The following is a 24,567-nucleotide window of genomic DNA, read 5'->3' as shown; positions in this document are numbered from 1 at the left end:
TAGCCAGAGGCTGTCAGTTTTTCTTTTTCACCAATCTCATATAGATGAACAAACAAAAGACATCGAAACTGCTTTGAGTTGACCTTCTCTGCCTGGGATTGCTCTCCAGTCATCCCTGTAATTGACTATAAGATCACATTGAATAATGAAGATGGAACTATTTAAAAAAGCTCTCATAGCAAGAATAGGCAGAATTTCCATCTCTCCCTGGTGAATATTGCATAATGTGGGTGGTCTACACCAGCACTACTTAAATTTTTTCCACTCGCAACCGCTTTTCACCCAAGAAATTTTTACGCGACCCCAGGTATATAGGTATACAAATCAAACATTTATTAATAATAAATCATAAAGAAATTTATTATAAAACAATTCTTTGGTATACATATAATTTTACCATTTACATAAAGAATTACAAACAATAGCCTCTAATCTGAATTAATTTTTGGTCATTGCACATTCAGAAATCTTTTACTGTTGCCAAATTTTTTGCAAACCCCACATTCAGTTACATGACCCCATTTGGAATTGTGACCCACAGTTTAAGAAGCTCTGGTCTACACCACCTAGTCATAAATTTGATATCTCTTGGAATGCTTCTTTCTAAATACAAAAATCGTCTGACTGAACAATAAAATTTCCACAGTACAATATTATAAAGCATTTGGATGTCATATTGCTGGTTTTCAAATCCATGTTTCTTTCTAATCTTCAATAAATGGTATTTTAAATCAATAATTATAAAAATCAAAATTCTTTTCCCATTGCTGACAGGTTGTGGGTATTGCAAAAAAAAATAACCTGTTCTGTTGTAAGCAATGGAATGCCCCCCCCCCCCACACACACACATTACCTAATCTGTTCCAAATATGCAGGGCAAGAATGCATGTTCTACTGTTTCCAATCGATAACAGATGTCACAGATTGGATTTCCGATGTTAAAGTACCTCCATTTAATGGTATTGACTGGAAACGGCCATATGCAATTCTCCAAGCTAGATCCCTCCTGTTGGGGTACCCTTGGAACTTCATCAAGTTATGAAACAAAATATTGTTGTCCATACCCAAACTGTGGAACTTTGTCGCAAAAGAGATTACAGATTCCTTTATACCAAATTTTAGTTTTTTTAATGGAAAGAATGTCAATTCCAGAATGTTTTAGAGTCTTAGAGTTAAGCACAGAGTGTTGTAGTATTCAGGAACAATCTCAGCTTTTGGACCTGTATAATCATTAACTCCAAACAGAGGAAGATGAAATCCCAGGTAGTAACAGAGAAGATCTGCCCATGTGTGATCAGTCTGCAATATTTTATGTATTTTAGAATATGCAAATATTGAAGTCTCATCAGTAAGAGCTAGGTTGAAGTAATGCAAAATTGATATTTTCATATATGAGTAGCCAAAAAGTGTCACACATTATTAAAATACTCTGGATTAGAGATAGTTGTTGGAAGTGTTTCCACTTAGTTATACTATAAATTAAAGATACCAAGAAATTATATACTTGGTTTAATCCTTTATTCTTTACCTCAATAAAGGTCGAAACTGGTCTGGGTAGTGACCCTTCCCATAATGCAAAGTACATATCCTGGTGGACATGTACAATGCTATCCAAGTATTTGATTTCTTGTGATGGTTTTTAATAACATACCATAATGCATAGCATTATACATGTCTACATGCTTTGCATTATGGGTTACTAAAGCAAGTGATTGGCAAAAATAACACAGGATGGGAAAAGGTTATGGGAAAATTTGGATATGGAGAAAGAAATGAATGTGGAGAGATGCTTCTGGAATTTGCCACGGATAAAAACCTGACCATTTGCAATACCAAATTCCAACAAAAAGATTGTCATAAATGGACGTGGCGCTCCTTCGATGGCAAACACAGGAATATGATCGACATGATATTAATAGACCAGAAATGGAGAACCTCAGTTCAACAGTGCAGATCATTCTAAGGAGCTGATATTGATTTGGATCACAGTTTAGTGATTGCGAATATAAGACTAAAACTGAAACAGAAGTACGAAGGAAAGTTCCAAAATGCTAGAGACATCTCAAAACTAAATGAAGACAGGTTAAGAACAGCATATCAGAACATATTGGAAACTAAGCTTAAGACTGCAAGTGAAAAACAAAATATAAATAAGCAGAACGACTGATACAGTGCTAAAAAAAGCAGTAGAGGAAGTAATTCCTGAAAGAGAAAAGATCGACAAGAAATGGATAACTCAGGAAACCCTAAAATTGGTACAAGAGAAAAGAGAACTGAAACTTAAAAGATATAATTCAGAGGCAGCAGATGAGTTATACCGTCAAAAATGCAATGAAGTATGGAAAGCAGCAAGATCTGATAAAGCTAAATGGTTGGAGGATCAGTGCAAAGACATTAAACAGTACTATGGAGAACACAAAACTAAAGAGGTCTACAAACTTATAACAGATGTCAATAGGAAGTGGCAAACAAGATCAGTATCAGGCAAAGATGAAAATGGTAAAGTATTGATGGACAACACAGAAATCATACATAGATGGACAAGATATTGCAGCGAACTATATAAAAATCAACTAAATGATACTGCAACAAAAGTAATCAAAGAACTAAAAGCAATCTCTCCACCAGCAGAGATCTTTGAAAATGACATCTTGGAAGAGGAGGTGAATAAGGCTATAAAACATCTCAAGAACAAGAGTCCTGGAAATGACAACATAATAGGCGAGATGCTAAAATATGGGGAAGAATCAGTTGTAAAAGAAATACATCAGCTATGTAATGAAATAAGGAGATCAGGATATGCTCCCGAAGAGTGGAAAAAATCAGTCTTGGTTGTTCTTCATAAGAAAGGCAGTGCTTTAGAATGCACCAGTTACAGAACTATTGTATTAATGAGTCATCTTGGCAAAGTGCTGATGAAAATACTAACAGAACATCTGAAGGGGCATATGGAGGCACATCTTCCAGATGAGCAAGCCGGATTTCGACAAGATCGAAGTACAGTGCAACAAATACTCGCATTAAGACTAATAGCAGAAAAAGCTTGAAGAAAGAACAAAATGATATATTGCTGTTTCATGGACTTCCAAAAAGCATTTGATAATATTGACCAAAATATAACATTAGCTGTCTTGGAATCCTATGGTGTAGACAATAAATTGATCTGCTTGCTGAAAGATATAAACAGCCAAGCACAAGCAAAAATCAGAATAGCAGGTGAGACTGGAGATTGGTTTGCCACTAGTCAAGGCACAAGACAAGGGGACCCAATATCACCAATCATCTTCATCACACATCTGGGAAGAACACTAGATAAGATTAAAGAAGAAGGTGGAGGCATTTCAATAAATGGTATGAGAATAAACTACCTCTGCTTTGCAGATGACAGATGATGTGAAACGATTGAAGAAGATGCAGCAAGGCTGGAACAGACATTGCAAACACTATACACAGAAGGAAAAAGATATGGACTAAATGTCAACTTTGAAAAAACTAAAACAGTGATTATTAAATATATGAAGAGCCAAAAGCTTCAATTCGGCGACAATTAAAACAATGATATTCGGACAACAGGAGTTACTGAACAGAGTTATGATAGACAGATTTCAACTGGAAAATGTGGAACACTTCACATATCTTGGATGCCACATGACGCATGACTTGGACCCCAAAAAAGAGATAAAAATTAGAATAGCTAGAGCAACAACTATTTTAAAAGCCATGGACGAAATATAGAAGAGCTGTGCTATAAAGATGCAAACTAAACTGCGCATTGTAGAAACCTGTATCTTCAGCAGCATGCTCTATGGATGCAAGGCCTGGGTACTCCTGAGAGAATCTGAAAGGAGGATATTGGCATTTGAGAGGAAGTGCTATAGAAAGATCTTGAGAATAAGCTGGATACAGAAAGTGAACAATGAGGAAATCTACAGACGAATACAACCAAAAGAAAACCTGATCCAGAAAATAATCAGAAGGAAACTACATCTATTTGGCCATATATGTAGAATGAATGATGAGAGAAAACTAAAAACGTTGCTGTTTGGAATAATTGAAGGAAAGAACAAAAGAGGAAGACCAAACAGAGAATGGGGCGATGACATCGTCAAATGGTGCGGAAACTCTATACACAAACTGAGTCATCTTGCACAAAATAGAATGCAATGGAAGAATCATATCAAGATGGCAGCAGATACCTACGGGCATTGGACCCATGGTTGTTTTTGATGATGAAAGCAGGTGATCTGAACTTATTAGTTTCTATATACGAGTTGCCCCAGTCCTGAAATACTTCAGGGGCAAACTTTGTTTGCTTACACTTGGATAAAGGATTAAACCAAGTATATTTACTTGTGCATATGGGTAGTGGATGTAAGAATTGAGAGATTTTATGCATTGGTAAAAAAAAGCCACTTTTATATTGTACTCACAGAACAACTTTGACACTTTGTAAGTAACATTCTTGATGTAAGGAAGTTTGATTGCAGTCTTAAAATCTTGTTTAAATAAAGGAGCTGTTGGAGGTATATTAAGAATTTTGTTTATCATCTTGGATTCATAACCATTGAGGGTGAGGTTATGCCTCAAGTAGTGTGCGGTTCTTCGTTCCTGTTTATTGATCTACTGGACATATTGAATGCTTTATCTCATAATGTTTTAATCATGCTTATCTTCTGTAATGGATGATGGTGTGAAGTGGCAGGTAAAATCTTCCAGTTGTACGTTTTCTGTATACTGAAAACGACAGTATTTTTTCTTCATTTATTTTGACAAGGATATCAAGGAACAGTAATTTTTTGTGATCTTCCAGTTCAAGCGTGAATTTTATATTTGGATGCAGGTTGTTCGGATACTCTTAAAAAGGAATTAAGTCAACTATTGTTCCTGACCAAATAAAGAAAATATCATCAATGCAATGTAACCAAGTTTTTGATTTCTTGTGATGGTTTTTAATAGCATTCATTTTGAAATTCTCCATCAAGAAGTTGGCCATTCACAGAGGAAACATCAACTCAATTGAATGATCTTTTGGAGACTAGTGAGGAGAACTCACCTGAAATGCTTTAGGAATGAGTCAAGATTATAATACAGGATACAGCCAAGAAGTATCCCAGTCCAATTTGAAGACCTATAGACCTATGAATATCAGATTTAACATGGGATCTAATCGAAAGAAGGTGGTTGTAGAAACAAAGAGACATAGGGACTGAAGAATATAAGAGATTACATAGAGAAGTCAGATGAGCCATCAAGGAGGACAGGGAAAATTTTTATATTAATAAATGTGAAGAGATAGTTTCAGATGAGGTGACACAATTATAAAACGATGTTTTGCTTAGTTCGTGACTTGAAGCACAGATTTTAGCCCAAATTTAATGTCATCAAAGACAGGAATGGAGCAGTGTTTACAGAAGAACTGTAAATCAAAACCAGATGGAAATAATACTATGAGGAACTGTACTGCAGAGACAATAAGAAAAATTTGGAGCCCTCTCACCAGAAAAATATCTGTTTGGAACCTCCTTCACTTAGGCATAAGGTTGAAAAGAGCAGTGAAGCAGCTTAACAGCAATAATGTCCCAGGTGCAAATGGAATCCCATCTGCAGAGTTAATTAAGGCTACAGGAAATGGGGATAAGAGTGTTTCATAGATTGGTTGCAAGGATATGGGAGACAGGATCATGGCCTAGAGACTGGACATCTGTTTTCATACCACTACATATCTCCTTTCTTATGTAGTGGTATGAAGAATTGCAAGAACTGTAGAACTATTAATTTAATCTCTCATGCAAGCAGGATTTTATTAAAGATCATTCTAAACTGGATTGAGGCCAATGTTGAGTTAGAGATGCCTGGGGAACCAGCAGGTTTTAGAAAATGTAAGAGTACCAGAGATCAGATCCTTTGCCTTAGACAGATCATAGAAAAGTATAAAGAATTTAGATTCCCTATGGTATTGTGTTTCATAGGCTATAAAGTTTTTGACTGTGTTCAGCATGTGAAACTGTGGAAGGTAATGAAAATGATGGATTTTCCTCAACACACTATCAGGTTGATGGCTAACTTGTACAGGGAGTAAAAAACCACAGTAAGAACAAGTGTTGGGTTAACTGATTGGCTTCAGTGTTGGAAAAGGAGTTAGGCAAGGATTCCTACTTTCTCCTCACCTGTTTATTATCTATGCTGAGGACATCATACATGTAGCAGTGGATAAACTTAAGACAGGAATTAGGATAGGTAGGAAATTGATCAGTAATCTGAGGTATGCTGATGATACAGTACTCCTTTGTAATGACAAGGAAGAACTAGGATTCTTGCCAAAGTTACCGAGATCAGTAAGAACAGAGGACTTCGCATCAATCCAAGCAAGACAAAGATTATGATTCTCCAAGGAAATACAGACAGGGAAGCTACTGAAACAAATGCACCTTAATGGAGAAAGAACTAAGGAAGTCAGCAAGTTCAAATACCTGGGATCCATTATTAATGCGAAGAATTGCTGTTCAGAAGACATCAGAATAAGATTAGGAATGGCTAAAACAAGTCAGAACTTGTTTGAAATCTGAAATGATGAATCTATATCCACAAGAACAAAGTTGAAGATTTTAGATGCTTCTATTTTTCCAACAGTGACTTATTGATGTGAGACTTGGAACCTAAAGAAGTCTGATAGGAAAAGGATAGCTGCTTTGCAAGGAGTCGTCCTAGTGTTGTACCACCTTACCCCAGTCCTGAAGATACTTTCAGGCACAAACTTTGTTTGCTCAAACTTGGATAAAGGATTAAACTAAATTTATTATTATTATTACCACAAGCTGAAGCTTAAAACAAGAAGAAGAAAATTGAAAAAATGAATATGTTAGAATGTTTTAAAAAAAGAATTTAAGTTGAGCAGCTTTCAGGATTAACCTGCAGACTGGAGGAAAAATAAAAGTTTGAAATCAGTAATCTTGATCTTGAACAATAATATTGTTCTGGCATTACTGCTGGACTGAAAAAAATTTATTCATTCAGATAGTTCTGGAAGTTTTGGGTAAGATCGAAAAATACTCCACTAAACCTGCTTTTCTTCTTTCTCTTTTATTCTAACTATCTCTGTCCTCTGGAACGGCCTTCTGCAAGTATTTCCAGACAGTATTTTTTCTTAAAAAAAAAAAAAAAGTCAGTAAACTTCTACCTGACTTCTTATACCCCAGACATGACACTGATGTGCTTATACATCCTTCAACCTGTTGTGTATGTGATCAATATAAAAAAAATTAAAAATGTATATTTAAAAAAAAAACTTTAAAATCTCTAAAAACATAAGGAACACTAGCTCCTGAGTAAGTAATATTAAATTATTAAATCAAAAACTTTAACACTTCACTGTATATCTTATTATTAATATTACCACACAGATTGAAATTTGCCAAGTTTCAGAGGCGAATTCTTATGGACAGTTGTTGAACACTAATTTTAAAATTGGAAATTACATTTTTTTTTAAATATCATCTGAACATATGTTCTTTAGTTAGAAAATCAATTCTAACTCAGCCAGGCTCTTAGAATAATTACTCAAAATTTTGAATTTCTGCATGTCATAATATTTGCATTGTCCCCCCCCCCCCATTCATTGGTTGGTCATATTGAATGTGGTCTGTAGTGTCCAAAATTTTCCAAATGCAATACCTTATCAGTAACCCTTTATGTGTGCACCAACAATTTCATGTGATTCTTACTGTCATCTAAATGGTTTACATAGAGAAATCCAGTTAGGGAAGGGTAAATAGCAAGGGATGTGAAGTCATTGGCTTCTATATGCGAGTTTCCCAGTCGTGAAGTTACTTCACGCGCAGACTTTGTTTGCTTACTTGGATGAAGGATTGAACCAAGAGCTGCTCCAGAAATCTCTATCCCACTCCCATGTGAAAGCAACAGAATTTGCCAACATGAGATGGATGTGATGGACTCACCTCAGTGGCCTTGGATTTAAATCTAAATAATCCATACTGTTGTTTTTTAAGACATTTTCATCTGTATTATATCATGCATCTAATTGTCCCTCTAATTCTTTCAGTTCTCTTATTTCTATACATACTCTACATTTAATGGGGAATTTCCATTCTCTATCAAACTAAGTGTCCATAATGAGACAAGCATTATATCAATTCAGAATGCCAGAATTGTTTCTTCATTTCTCTTAACATCAAAAAAAAAAAAAAATCAGCTAACACCTTTTTATTCTCATATATAGGGAGTAGGCGAGGCCATTTAGCCCTATGTAACTTTTGGAGATTGAGTGGGCAGTTCGATCTCCACTGGTACCGAATCAGAGATAGCTGGCTCAAGGCTATCACTAATTAAGCAGCACGCAGTGAAGAGAGATGGCTCAACAAGTGCCACCATCTCGTGGTCCCTAACCCTAACACTCATTTAATGTCTGAAATAATGTGGGTTCTACGGTTGATTTTCTTGAGTTTACGGGATGAAAAACCCGAGTTTCCAGGAGAAAAAACCCACTTGCCTATGCCAGAGACCGACGAACTCTGGAACAGGTCGAAAAAAGGCTTAGAAAAATTTCTTCTAGTCGCCGACTAGATTCAAAAGCAAGAAGTCTTCCTTCATGCGGTCAAGCGCCGTGGCGTGCAAACGCTACATCCACTGAGCTACACAGGCTCCTGTTCTCTTAACATATGAAAGGATTATAGTTTTCCTAAGTATGCATTTTTCTTACTTAGCCTTTTCATCATCACCCTGTTGCTTGTTACATGTTGTATATTCCATCCTGTTTTCATGTTATGTTTTTCTTTAATTTCTTTCTTTCTTTAAATACTAGTCAAATTGTATTTTATTATCACATTTGTTTGTCCCCTTTCTGCTGTATTTTAAATTGTTTTAAGATGACAACTATTACAGAGCTATAATGTTTTGCTTCATCAAATTTCCAAGTAGTTTTTTGGTGACTGTTATTTAACCCTTCTCCCCTAGTGTCTTATTCCTCTCATAAGGAACGAAATTAGTTTGTTTAGTGCTATATTTATAAAAATGATGCTCTGTTAATTTGAAACTGTGTGTGTATGAAAAGGAATATATAGAAAACTGTGCAGTTATCTTATTTAATATTTATGCCTATCCTTAACCTCACCTACTCTTACTCTCAGAAATACACAAATCATCGGACATGATCAGATCTCTCTGCTTGAACTAACGCTTACCTCCAGTCTCTCTTTCTTGGCATAGACACTTCACATCAGTAGCTGCCTCAGCATCAAAATAACTAGGATTCTCTTTCGTTCAGGATGCTATTTTACACTCACCCAACTCTTAATTTAACTACAAATCTCAAATCTGTCTTAAAACTTCCCAAAAAAATCCTTGACGCTGTCCAGAGAAGAGATCGGCGCATAGATTATCCCTCTCTTACAGATCCATTTACAGATCTCTCACAGATTCAGCATTTCCCCACTATTTATCATAGGTACTTCAATGCTACTCCTCTACTTTCTATTTCACCCATTAATGCAATAAGAGCAGCTGCCTAGCATATCCATTTACTGTGCAGACACACTGAACCTTCTCCCTTTCCCCTTTTATTCCACCCACCCACCTCTGGATGGGCCTTCTTCATGAAGTATTATCAAAAAACTACAACCTGCAATTCTCATACAAAAAAAAAATAATAATAATAAAAATACATCACTAACCTTATGCTCCACACACACATCGAACTAGTTTGCTTATAGGTCCTTTGACCTCACTTGCATAGGATCAATAAAAAACATTTAAAAAAATAGTTAAAATAAATATAGTATATTTGTTAACCATGTAACCTGCCTGGAGATGTATATATATCAGAGTTGCCATGTATATAAAATTCATATTAAAATTGAACTCCATTCCTATTACCTTGAAATATATGATGTATGAAGAGCACTTGAGCAATATATTCACATCCATACTGATGTGAATGCAGTTAAGACACTTTCTCTCTTATTACTCCATAATTCTTTCTTTATATTGTGATCTCATGATAAATAAATCTGGGGAATCCTTATTCTTATGTGTATTCCTTTTTCTTATATTTATATTAATGAAAACAGTTGTAAATGAGTGTAAGTATATTGGAAAGAGTATAATAAATATTACCCTGTTATTCAGATTCATTCTATAAAAAGAGACAGTTGTGTTAAAATATAGAAAACTATGCATATAAATATCTTAATTTATATTTATACTATCGTTGTTAAGCCACTTTTTCTTATTACTCACTAACTGTTTTTTTTTTTTTGTGTGTCGGTCTCATTATAAACAAATCTTTGAAATCCTTAATCTCTACTTTAATATCTATAATTTCTTTTATACTTAATTATCTGTGTAGTCCTTTTTCTTATAATTATTAATAATAGTTGTTACAAGTAAAGAGTATGATAATTATTACTTTTATTTGAATAAATTGGTAATATTTGCTATATTCTTTCCAACATATTCAAGTTTGTTCATTGACATTTAATTTGTTTTGTGTTTATAATTCTCTAATGTGTTTGCTGACTTTTGCTTTATGGGTGTATTTTTAACCATTAAATATTCAGATTGATGAAGGAAAGGTAAATATTGTGGATAATGAATTGAGGAAACAATTACATTTGACAACAGAAGATCTGCGTTTTGCTGATTATCTTGTTCGTCATGTGTTAGATGACAATAAAGATGTCTTCTTGGATGGTACAGGTTAGTTTAAAATTTTTACAGTACTTATGATTTCCAAATTATATTAAAATTATCACAATTATCCAAAGTTTTGTAATACTGTTTTCATATTTTTTGAAGTATTCATATGCACTTAGTAATTAATATAATATATAACAATTAATATAAGAAAGTAAAAAAATTCACATATTTTATTTGATCTGCTCAATAAACCTTGAAAGGTTTAATTGATTCATATATTCATATGATAGTTGCTACTGCAGTACTATACAGGCAATGATTTCTACTAAATGATATCATTATGCTGTCTGTCATATGTGTGATAGATAGTATATATTTGTATTAACACTAAGTTTCAGCTTTACCAACTCTTTCAATTGCCATTAATTAAGCTAAAATTATCAGTAAGTTATTACATTTTTGGGGGGAAAAAAAGCTATATTTACAGAAAACTTTTATTGAAATATAAAATGATATAAAAATATTTTAAAGAAAAATACAAATATTAATCTTCTTCATATCATGGATTTTAGGCCAAGTGGGTCCTGTTCTGGTCCCATGCCATTGCTTTCTTGGTCTTACAGTTCTTTTTCCATTTATTTTATATCTCTATAGTATTTTTGCTGTGTGCTATTGCCATTTCAATTTAGATGCCTATCCAGTTTTGATTATATTTACTTATGGGTGGTTGACTGATTTTATATTCAAGAATCATAAAATTTCTTTATTTGTTTTATGGTCCTACTTAGTATATCCAGATATTTTTCTAAGAAATTTCATTTTTGCTGTTCAAATTTTGTTTTTCATATTTCTTTTTAGTAGTCCATGTTTCACTTCCATATAATAAAGTTGGTCTGGACAGGACATCATATAGTCTGATTCTGGTGTGTTTTTGTACCAGGGAAGGCTTAAATATATTATGCCATTTCTTTCAACAAAATTTGATATTTTAATATTTATATCTTTCTCATCTTCATGTGATAAATCACATCTTTGTTATTTGAAAATATTTATTTGTTCCAATATTTTATTATCTATCATTATTTTACTTCTTATTCGGTTTTCTTCTTTGAAAGCCACTATTTTTGTCTTTACTTTAGATATTCTCATATTGTTCTGAAATTTCATTTAATGATTTTACCGATCTCTGTAAATCATTTTCTAATGTAGCTAAGACAATTTGATCATCAGTAAATAATAGTATATCTATCTTTATTTGTGAGTTTAATTGTATACCAAATGGGTTGTGCTCTTTCCTGATTGTTATAATTTTATATATATTTATATATCAGAGATTTACAAAAGACATTACAGAGGATTGTTTTTCTTATAAACAGGTTAGTGTTCCTGAAATGACATATTTCCAAAGTTTATTCATTTTAAAGAAACCATCAAGATGGAACGCACAAAGAGGATTTATGATAAAGCTAAATTAGAACTTCTCCAAGAATGAATTGTTGACACTAAAAGAGGTGGATCAATAAGGCTTATTTATCCATCTCTTTTAGAACAAATTGTAGAAAATAAATCATGGCAAACACATTAAGATTATGCTTACCTCAAGCCAATAACATCCAAAACAGAAATATATTCAAATTAATTAGAAAATTTGATGCGTTAAAAGTAGAACAAAAGAAGTCATCTATTCCAAAGTATCAACTTCCTCTCAACAAGATCATAATAAGGCTGGTTATCATCTTTCAAACATAGAAACAGATATTCTCAGCAAGGGGGTTTTAACTTTGCAATTTTCCTCTTGTAATATTCCTAAAGAACTTTTATTATCCAAAATTGAAAAGGCTGCTTCTTTCCTTCCACTTCAGGAAGCTAAACTAATGCGATTAGAATCTATCTTTGCTATTAACCAAACAAAACCACCTAAAAGTAATGTTACCAAATCAGAACTCCAAGCATTAAAAAATTTAAAAGAAAATGAACATATAATCCTTCTGCAGACAAAGGAAAGTTATCCTAGCTACCAAAGAATACTATTACAAAATGGCAGAGTTACTACATTCAGATACTTATTCTATTCTTGATAATGTTCTGACACGAGAATTAAATAACTAGACAAATAACCTCCTCAAGACTACTTTTGAATTCTCCAGAGAATTATGATAATCTCTCAGCATTCCCTCATTTCTCACATGTATGGGGGTTCCAAAAATACACAAAGAAAAACACCACCCTAAGATCAGTTGTAAATAGAATTGACTCCCCTACTTATAAGTTATCCGAACATCTGACAAAATTATTAAAATCTTTTACAGGTTCATCGAATTCCGAGCACTTTGTTTTCATGATTCAAGACATCTACAAAATGATGAAATCTTAGACAGCTTCGATGTCACTTCTCTATTTACTAATATATCCACAAAAGAAGTATTAGTTCTTTTACAAGATAAATTATCTAAAAATATCTTGACACTTTTACGTCACTGTCTAGATTTAGGCTATTTCATTTTTGGAAACATGATCTACAAGCAAAATTATGGATTAGCCATGAACAACCCTCTATCACCTGTACGTGAATATACGAGGGCAATCTGAAAAGTTCTTGGCACCTAACAATGAAAAAAAGGAATATATAATTTCAAAATTATTTTTATTTTTCAACATAATCACCCTTAAGACTAATGCATTTATTCCAGCGATGCTCCAGAGCCATTATCCCTCCCTGTAGTGGTTCTCAGTAAGATTTACAAAATACCCCTCTACAGCTGCATGAGAAAGACGCTGACCAGCGAGGGAGGAAGAGTTTTAGTTTTGGGAAGAGATAGAAGTCAGAGGGAGCCAAATCTGGGGAATAGGGTGAATGTTTCAACAATTCATAGTGCAGATCCCTTAATTTTCCCATTGCCAAAACACCTTTGTGGGCAGGTGCATTATCCTGATGAAAGATGATTTTTTCTTCTGCCAACTGGGACTTTTCTCATGAATTTTTTCGTCTAGTCTGGTTAAAAGATTGGAATAATATTCCCCAGTTACTGTTTTACCTTTTCAAGATAATTAATAAACAAAATGCCTTTAGCATCCCAAAACACTGATGCCATGATCTTTCCTGCTGATGGAACCGACTTTGTCTTCTTTCCCACTGAACAACTGGCTTCTGTCCATTGTTTTGACTGCTGTTAGGATTCTGGTGTATGTAATGGTGAATCCAAGTCTCATCCATAGTCATAAATCGACGCACCAAATCAGTTTTATTCTTGTTAAAATGCTCCAAGCACTGTTCAGAGATTTTCAAGTGAGTGTTTTTTTTTATCTGCTGTGAGCAAGCGCGACACCCATCTTGCGCAAAGCTTTATCATTTGCAATTCTTCGTGCAAAATATGTCCTTCACTTTCTTTTGAAATGCCTATAGTCTCAGCAGTTTCATGCACTTTGACTCGCTGGTCATCCAATACCATATCTTGCACTTGATCAATGATTTCTGGTGGTGTTACACTTTTTGGACATTCCTTCATGTGAATCATCTTCAAGGCTGGTACGGCCACATTTAAACTCGGCAGTCCATTTCTTAATTGTCGAAAACGAAGGAGAAGAATGCCCATAAACTTTTATAAACTTTGAATGAATTTCTTTTGGCGTTAAACTTTCTTTTACAAAGAATTTTATAACCGCACGATACTCAACTTTATCCTTTCAAGGGATACAGGCAACGCTTTTGCTTCAGACAGCTGTAGAAAACAAACTACTTAATAGAATGACTTGCAATTTCACATGGATGCTTATGATAGATGTACCAACTTAGAAAAAAGAAATCTTGCCGATAGTGTTGCCATCTATCGTTGAGGCTGTAGGTTGAACTTTTCAGACTACCCTCGTATACTTAGAAGCTTTTGAAGAAAACACAATAAACGTCTTTCCAAGATTATGGAAAAGATATATAGAAAACATTTTCTTGATTTGGAGCCATGGTCCAGATTCACTCCAATCACTTGAATCATCTTACTAACCAACATACTAGAATAAAATTTACAGCAGGACTAGAAGTTAACAATTCACTTCCTTTTCTCTATATAAAACTTACTTATTCGTCTGAAAAACTAAAAATCTCCAGGAAGCCTACACATTCCAACAGATATCTTCACGTTAATCCAATCATTATCCACTTCAAAAGTTTGGTATTATTTCTACTTTGGGAAGCTGTGCATATACTCTCATAAGCGATGAAGACGAGATCACCAAAGAAGTAAAGCTGCTTTTATAAATTTTTTAGAATTATGGTTATCCTAAAAAGTCTATTTCTAAAACTCTTGTTTAATCCTCCTATATACACCTTGACAAAGGGAGTAATGATGTGAGAAGTTATATCACTATTCTGTATATCAGCTCTATTTCTAACAGATTTTCAAAAATCTTCAAGAAATATAAAATTTGTACCTTATTCCCCCCCCCCCCCCCCACGCCACTTTCTTCCCAAGAAAGCGTCGATCCTAGCTTTGACCAGTAAAACCTAAACATGGCAATTTGAAGTATCCAAGTATGTACCATCTTTGATTTGATGTGACTGTAATTCCCCATATTATGGATAAACAGAAAAATCAACTCAGCTTTGTATCAAAGAACATCTTAGAGATATCACCTATGATAGAAGCAGAGCCATGGCCTTATCCAGTCATGTGCCTAATTCTTCTAATTCCATTGACCATCAGTCCATTATACATTCAGTAAACTGGGATAGATCCAAAATTCTTTACAAATGCTATTATCAACTTGAAAGAAAAATCTTAGAATCAACAGAAATTGCACTAAATCCTGTTCACCTTAATGTCAACCTCAGCCACAACCTTTCTGATTGTTACTCCTCTGCTATTCAGCTATAGCAGTCTCGAGATCATGTCCTAATGCATGAGAACAAGAACGCAGCTAGTCTGCAAATTCATTCTAATGTGAGCAATCCGTTAATAATTTATAACTTTGGTGATGTACCAAAGTAATGTTTTTTTTATGTATCTCTTTTTTTCTTCTATGTATTATGCACCTCATGAAGTCTTCTAGAAGGATGAAACTAATAGTGCCTTTAAAAATAAATTAGTTATATTCTGTTTTAACGTTTGACTATATAGTCATATAAGTGATTTTCATTAAAGCATATACAACAGCTGTGGAAACCTAATATATGAAGTGTGTGTGTGTTAAAGATACCAAGCTATTTTAAACCTGGTTTTACTCCATTTCCCAAGTAAGCAAACAAACAAATAAGTCAAGTTTGCGCCTGCAAGTGTTTCAAGTCTAGCTGACCCTGCACGTAGTGCAAGACCAAGGCAACTCATGGTAAAAGATTTTCAAAAATCTTCAAGAAATATAAAATTTGTACCTTATTCCCCCCCCCCCCCGTGCCACTTCCTTCCCAAGAAAGCGTCGATCCTATATATATATATATATATACACACACACACACACATATATACACACGTGGGTGGTCTGAAAAGTTTGCAAGTTTTTTTTTTCTAAGTTGGTACATCTGTCATAAGCATCCAGTCATTCTATTAAGTAGTTTTTTTTTATTCAGCTGTCGGAAGCCAAAGTGTTGTCTGTATCTCTTGAAATGGATAAAATTGAGTATCATCTGGTTATAAAATTCTTTGTAAAAGAAGGTTTAATGCCAAAAGAAGTTCATAAAAGTTTATGAACTTTTACATCTAGGATTAACTTAGTTAATTTAAAATTTACAATAATGTAGTCAACTGATTTATATCCTCTCACTTTCTTTATGTTCAAATATTAAGTTATTCTCATATTGTAAATGACTGTCTTGCAGTTTGTGGTCATTTTGATTGCATATATCTTTGCCAAATCTCCGTTTCTTTTGTATTTTCTGTTTCCTGTTCAGATATTTAAATCTCCTGCTAGTTATAAATAATCTGTTTTATCTATTACATTCTGTAGTTCTTTATAAAATGGTGTTACTTTCTTCTTCTTTCCCCTCTTCTGGTGCATATGGACTGATTATTTGTGGCCTCTTAATGTTTTGAGTCTAATTTCTATTAGTCTTTCATTCCAGCAGTTGTGATATACAATATTGTTATTCATAGATTTACGTATCATAATCATTATACCTCCCTTTGTTCTTCTTTTTTTTTACTCTGCTATATATACATTTGTATATAGCTATTTGTTTCATTGGTACCTGTTTGCTTTTTCTTTGTTTCTGTTACTACACACGCATATCTTTACATTGACTTGATTTAGTTGTTATCAAGTAACTCTTCTTTGTGTATGATACTTTCTTACATTCCATGTTGCCGTTTTCATTATACTTCTTCCAATTTCATTTGCCTTTTCTGGAATTGAATGATACTTGAAAGTTTATGAAATTTCCCTAGTATATGAAAGTATATGAATATTATTAATAGAAATTATAAATAAACAAAACTTTTATTTCAAGACATAAATAGAAACTTTAAAGGTAAAGAAATCATTGACATATTTAACATAAACTATTTTTTATTTAGTGTGTTTTATTTATCTATTGTTTTATTTAAGCATCTTTTTAAAGTATCCATTTCATTGCTGGCATCCTTCCCATTCAGCACTCATACCATGGGACCAAAAATCGCATTCTGCTGAGTTTGTCATAATCTCCAGCTTTGTAGGTTAGCATGTAACCTATTCAAATTGGCACAGCCATATGGTTGGCTATGTCGCAGGTCGGTGCATCATAGTCACTGTAACCAACTGGTGATATTATTAACTGAAACAACTTCTGACGCTATGATCAAATCTATCACGATTGGGCCGTGAGTTGCGTGTTTCACATGCTGCTTGAGAAAGTTGTCTCACAATAGCACAGTAAATTATTTTTCATGTTTATTGTGAGTTTTCTGTGCTACCTAGTCAATTGTTCAGATAATTAAAATCATCCACAATAATTGCTTTTTTTAATATCCATCAGGGTAATTTGGTAATGCATTTCTTTATCCCCAGAAACTGAATCGCCAGGTCTATAGCAATACCCACAATATGTTTCATCATGTTAGCCTCCACTTCACTCCAAACACACTGCTAAATGGGACATTATTACCATTATTGCTTTCATGAGTTTCTACCTTAATGGGGCTCAAGTCATCTGATATCATTAGTAGTAGTCACCTCTTCTGTCATTCCTAATAATACTATGCCTTTATACTCTATTCCAGTTACTATAGCCAACTCTGAGAACCATGTTTCTTGAATGCCAATAATAATTTTTTCTTCCATATGATATTCACAAAAGTAAAAACAAAAACTCAGCCACTTTAATAAATTAAAGACTTAATTCTGTATGTTAGTCAAGTAGATAATAGTTTAATATCTGATGTTTCACTGACTGATATCTGTCAGCATTTTCAAAGGATACACTGGTAAGCAATAGAAAGTAACAAAAACTAGGAAACTAACCGACAATTCTAAAAATTATATAAAGTTATCACTGTGCGTGATACAATGATATAATATGTCTGTCACAAGTACAACATTTTATTTGTTGAGAAATTTATTGTAATTTTCATGAAAGTTCATTTCTTTTTGGTTAAATGATCTGATTAGAGTAGGATTAGGCCTTGATTCTTATTTAAGACCTGTTGAATGGGCGACTGTAGCAGCTTCTTTAAATGTTCTGGAATGGTAGTTCTCTTCTATGTAGGGCATATGGCTCATATCCCATTCAATATTATGGTTGGTAGAGGCAAAGTGGGAAGAAAGGCCTGATATATCCTGTCTGTTGTTCCTTACTTAGCCTATGTGTTCCTTCTTTCTTGTTTCAAAACTTCTAGATGTCCGATGTAATTAATACCACATGAACAGGGTATGCTATAAACTCCAGAGTATATGTAGAAAGGATGGCTATCTTTCGGTGATCTTATAAACTTTTGAATGGTCTCAATAGGTTGGAAGGTTATTCTGATATTATATGGTTTTAGAAGAAGAGCTAATTTTTTGGATATCGTACTAACAAATGGAATTGTTATAGAGCTGATGTATTGGGTTTCATCTCGTTATCTTTGCTATATGTCACTGAAGAGAATCTTGTTGATGATTCTTGTAGGGTAGCCATTTAAGGATAGATCTCTGGATAATACTGAACCTCTTTGTTTCTAATGCTGCTAGTATTTGTGTATGGGCATAAGTTAACTCTCCACTATTTTGTTTGTATAACTTAAATCTGCAATCTGCTTGGGCTCAGTTTGGTAACTTTCTCTTTTCCATTCCTAGATACACTCAATATGCCTGAACTCTTGCTGCTTGTTATTTATATCATTATTATATTTGCTCACCGTAGCCAAACTCTCACACATTCTCAGCATTCCTTTCCAGGATGATCTAGTTTCTCTGATTCACTGCATTAGGTCTTACTTCAATAAATAATTTCTCAAGGTACCTGATGCCAAATGCATTCACTACCATCAAATTCACTCTACACATCCCAGAATTCGCATCCATTTCTTCTGCATTGAATCTTTTGTTATCCTCTGCAACAGTTTTGCTGTCTTCATCTTTTGTCTTAACTCATTGTCCTATCCAGGTAATAAACTTATAATTTCCACTTTCTCACTTCTTCCATCAAGTCTTCTATATCCTCTCTCTCTCTCACATTATATTTATTACCTACTTAAATCATTATTTCCAAAGCGCTATCATCTCTTTTCTTTTCTGTGTCTTTATGGAGCTCATCACATCCTTTATTTTAGTTCCCATTGAGCTTGATGTAGTGACTCTCTTGTCACTCTTCAACTGAATTATTGAATCACTGTACAATATAACTTTTTTTCCCCTGAATTATAATTGACATATATTGTTATTATTATTATTATTGCTATTATTCATTGATAACCTGCAAGTGTCCATATTTCCCTTTTGGTTATTGTTCTCCTTGTATTTGTTTTTCCTATCTTAGTTCTTGTAAACATTTCTCTGCTTTGTCTAACCACTTAGTTGATTTTCTAATAATTCCTTTTAGTGTAGAAATTTCATACGTTGATTTTTCTTCATTTATGGCTGCAATGTCGTATTGGCTATGTGCTTTGTAACCATATGCCTGGGGAAGGAGTGTCCTAGGTTCAATTCCCGCCGAGCTCAAGGATCTTCCTCAGCCATAGCCAAGTTAGCCGGGCTTGGGCAGCAGGGTTTTTCCCCCCAGTTTATCTGAGGTTTTTCATCCCGCAAGCAGGCAAACCGGCCCTCTGAACACATAGGATACCTCGAGGAATAAGGAGTAACCAACCTATTCTGTAGAATTTTGGTTCCGAATGCCTATACAGTAAAAAGTGCAAGTCTGCACGTGGCGTAAATTAGGATGGCTGCAATATAGATGTTCTCATTTCTTGATTCCATGTTATTGTTTTCCTTTGCTTTCAACATTGCTGTATTATTCTACCATGTTTTTAGTGCCATTTTTATAAGCTATCTTAACTTAACAATATGTCTTAAAATATATTAACAAGTATAATAAAATCAGTAAAAATCACAATAGTATAGTAAAAATATACTAACTTATCTAAAGAAAAACTACTGTCTATCTTACTGGAGCTTTAAATGACATGTTTGTACTTTTAGACACATGAAATATAGAAACAGAACTTCTAATAATTGTAATCCTTTGCAGAAATACCTCAACATTTACAAAATATACTGTAACAAATTTCTCATAGATCAGACTGCCCAAAGTTAAGAAATCTAAGGCGAACATAATGACATGCATATAAAAGTAAAATTCCATGAGCTGGTCTAGAGCTGCATTATCTCATTTAGAAGAATTCTTAGTGTATGATTTTAAAGAATGTAGTGAGGTTATTTACTCACGTTAAATCCTAAATAAGAAACATGATCTCATTTTATACATGAGAAAATCCCTATAGTTCCAGCCACGATAGGTGAAACTTGTGGCACATCATTAGTTTCTTGTATGGGCTAAGGATAAAATAATCTAGGAATCTCCTGTTGTGGAGACTAAATGGATGGGCTCATATTCTTTTATTCTATGTGAATGACAACAAAATCCTAGTTAGTGATCACTGCATCCTTTAAAATAGCTTCAATAGATCGTCTGTCTCAGTTAGTGGTTGGTTTTTAATTTTGTTAATTTCTCAGCATTTATTAAAAATGTTATTCAGAGAAATCTGAAGTGTAATTTCTGTAATAAAAGGACTGTGGTTGAGCTAAGGTTTTGATAATCTGGAAACCAATTTTCTAGAGACCACACATGGTACTTTTTCAAAGTACTTCAGCCCTGCAGTAAACAGGGTGGTGATATCATATTCTATTTCTAGTGTGTATTGACAATAAAATCCTAGTTAATCTCAGAATTCATCTGGCAGTTTGAGTATCAGGATAATACAGTCCAAATATGAATCCTGCTCCAATTATATATTTGGTTTAATCCTTTATCCAAGTGTAAGCAAATAATTTTTGAACCTGAAGTATTTTCAGGACAGGGCATCTCATGGCAAAAAACTTCCATCAACTCATCTCTAATACAGAGAATTTTAATAATAAGGTGTGACACCTTTTGGCAACTGGCATATGGAAATATGACTTCTCCATTACTTCCACCGTAGTATTACCACCTGTGGGCCTGGCTCCCACTGATGAGATCTCAATAAAGGTCGAAACTAGTCTAGGTAGTGACCTTTCACTTAATGCATAGCAATATACATGTCTGCAAGGATATGTGCTTTGCATTGTGGGATACTAAGGCAAGTGATGAGAACTTATACCACCTTTGCCACAAATTGCCCCTGTCCTGAAAATACTTCAGGTGCAAACTTTGTTTGCTTACACTTGGATAAAGGATCAAACCAAATATATAATTGGTAGCATAGCCAAGTGAAAAAACTTCAACGAATCCTGCTCATAAGGTTCTAAAGAATGAGATGCACAAAGGAAGTGGAAGGTTTTAACTAAAGAGTTCAGTTGCATCCCCTCTCCCCCCCCCCCCCCAAAAAAAAACATGCAAATAAGATAATGCCTATTGGCTTATATGCTTCAGCTATAATTATAACAAAATAAAGTTCAAGTAATAATGAAATTGAAGAAGCTACTGAACATTTATCAGTATTGCCCTTACATGTTTTTATTTATTTTTTATATTGAACTTTCAGTACACTAATACCATGAGTGGGGTAAGGTTTTTTTTAATTTTTTTATTTTTTTGTGTTGGTGAAGGCAAAGATGGTAGAGCAGTGGGAAAGTATGGACTCAGATGCCGAAATAAAAGAGGACTTTTGGAGTTCTGTTACCAATTCAATCTGACCATTACTAATACCTTGTATGAGGTACCAAAAAGAAGATATACTTGAAAAATACCAGGGGATATAGGAAGGTACCAAATAGATTATATTATGACAAGAAATAGATTTAAAAATCATGCAAAAGTTACCTGGGAACTGATATTGACAGTGACCACAATTTGGTTTATTGAAATGCAATCTGAAATTTAAAAAGCTGGGAATAATACCCGTTTCCCAGCTTTTTAAATTACCAATGACCACATAGGATTAAGGAACAAGCAAATAAAAAAGCCATGGATCATCCAGGACATTCTAGATATAATAGATGAAAGAAGAAAACAAAACCTCCCTAAATGAAGAAGGCAAAGACAAATATAAACGTATAAAAAATATGATAAATAGAAAGTATAAAGAAGCAAAATAATAATGGTATACAGAGAAATGTAAAGAAATAGATCTAACAAAGACTGGGTGAATCAATAAAGCTTATAACATTATAAAAAGAATAAGCCAGCAAAACAAGACAAGAAGTACAATTATTAAAAATAAACAGGGGAACATACTTATAAATAAGGAAGAAATTTCAGAAAGATGGAAGGAGTACTTAGAAGATCTATATAGTGGAAAAGATCTGGACAGCGAGGCTATAGCAGACGAAACAAGACTTGATGTGGAAAAAATTGGTCCAACTATATTGAAAGATGAATTTGAATGGGCACTAAATGAATTGTTGGCCAACAAGGCACCAGGCATTGATAACATCCCCTCAGAATTAATAAAATATTCAGGAAACATAACTAAGTCATACCTTTTCAAGATCATAAAGGATATATATGAAATGGGGATCATTCCCAAAGATTTTACACAATGCTCTATAATACCCATTCCTAAAGTAAATAATGCAAACGAGTGTGAAAATCATCAAACAGTAAGCTTAATATCACATGCTTCAAAAATACTACTAAACATTATACAAAAAAGACTAACAAAGAAGGCTGAAGAGCATATGAATGACCAGTTTGGATTCCGGAAACAGCAGGGGACAAAAGAAGCAATCCTAGCTCTAAGAACAGTAATCAAAAGAAGATTTGAGAAGAATAAAAATACTCTGATAGTCTTTCTTGACTTGAAGAAAGCCTTCGATAGTATTGACTGGAACCAAATGTTTCACCTCCTAAAGACAATAAAGGTAGACGTGTGGACAGACTTATGTGTTCGTCGTACATGTTGTTTATTTTTTAACGGTATATATTAGAACACAGAAAAATAAGTTAATTAATTTATTAACTTATTGCTGATAATTATTTACTTATTTTTCTGTGTTCTAATATATACCGTTAAAAAATAAACAACAATAAAGGTAGATTGGAGAGTTGGAAGGCTCATATTTAATCTTTACAAGCACCAAGAAGCCCTAATAGAAATAGCCAGCAATAAAACAAAAACTGCAATAGCAAGAATACGTAGAGATGTAAGACGGGGGGGGGGGGGTCTCTTTCACCCATACTATTGGGTGTTAATAAATAATTAACACCTGCGGGTGTTAATTAATAAATAAAATAAATTAAAGATGCCATGAGATTATATTGTTGGTTTCATCCTTTATCCAAGTGTAAGCAAACAAAGTTTGCAGGTGAAGTCACTTCATGACTGGGCTACTTATATATAGAGACTAATGAATTCACATCAACTGCCTCAGTATCTCATAATGCAATGCACATATCCTTATGGATATGTATAATACTATTCATTTTGGGAAGGGCTACTACTCAGACTGGTTTCAATCTTTATTTAGGTCTCATCAGTGGCTGCCAGATGCAAAATTACCAAGGTTGAAGTAATGCAGGAGTCGTATTTCCATATACAACTAGTCAAAAGGTGTCACACCTTATCACTAAAATAGATGTTGAAAGTTTTTCACTTGGTTATACACTATAAATTAAAGATACCAAGAAATTATATTCTTGGTTTTATCCAATTGTAAGCAAACAAAGTTTGCATATGAAGGCAAACTTTCACATCTCTTGCCTTAGTATCTCATAATACTTTTGAATTATGGGATGAGTCATTACCCGGACTAGTTTCTGCTTTTATTGAGATCTCATCAGTAGGCTCAAGAAGATCCAAGGTTAAATGGATGCAGCAGTCATATGTCTTTCATATCCATCTATCCATTTATCATCCCTCCATGATGGGTTGAGTCTCCTGATCAGGGGCTGTAGGCAGTTTAATGCAGCCTGCAGGCCTTTCCTCTGCTACATCCCTCTAGGAGTGAGCATTTGATGTCTGTAGAACTCAGAACATGGCTGGTTTGCCTGTTCTAAGGGACAAAAAAACCTGAGTTTCCAGGAAGAGAGAAAAAAAAAAAAAAACCTCTGCCTCTGTAGAGACTGGCTAACACACCATGTGATTGAAAAGGCCTGATAAAGACTCCTCACATCATAGACAGGATTCAAGACTGGGTATTTTCAGCCAAAGGGCTTGTCCATACCAACTCGGCCACATTATTAAATGCTTGAGGAGAGATAACTGTGGAAGGTTTTCTGCTTATTTACATACACACACACACACACACACACACACACACACACACACACACACACACACACACACACACACACACACACACACACACACACATATATATATATATATATTATATTAT

At 34.0% G+C, this 24,567-nt stretch overlaps 1 protein-coding gene across 2 annotated transcripts in view; it reads left to right on the top strand.

The window, feature by feature from the left end:
- LOC150105523 (late secretory pathway protein AVL9 homolog) overlaps positions 1 to 24,567 on the top strand; it is a 415,642-nt gene that overhangs the window by 283,129 nt on the left and 107,946 nt on the right. For both annotated transcript variants that reach the window (XM_090394870.1, XM_090394871.1), the window contains exon 11: positions 10,572 to 10,710. In XM_090394870.1, the coding sequence (XP_090250996.1) occupies positions 10,572 to 10,710 (139 nt within the window). The remainder of the gene's footprint in view (positions 1 to 10,571; positions 10,711 to 24,567) is intronic.

This window comes from Typopeltis vanoorti, chromosome 6, assembly GCF_054136105.1.
Source record: "Typopeltis vanoorti isolate ZY-2024b chromosome 6, IOZ_Tvanoo_1.0, whole genome shotgun sequence".
NCBI lineage: Eukaryota > Metazoa > Arthropoda > Arachnida > Uropygi > Thelyphonidae > Typopeltis > Typopeltis vanoorti.
This window is presented reverse-complemented; position numbering and strand designations above follow the sequence as displayed.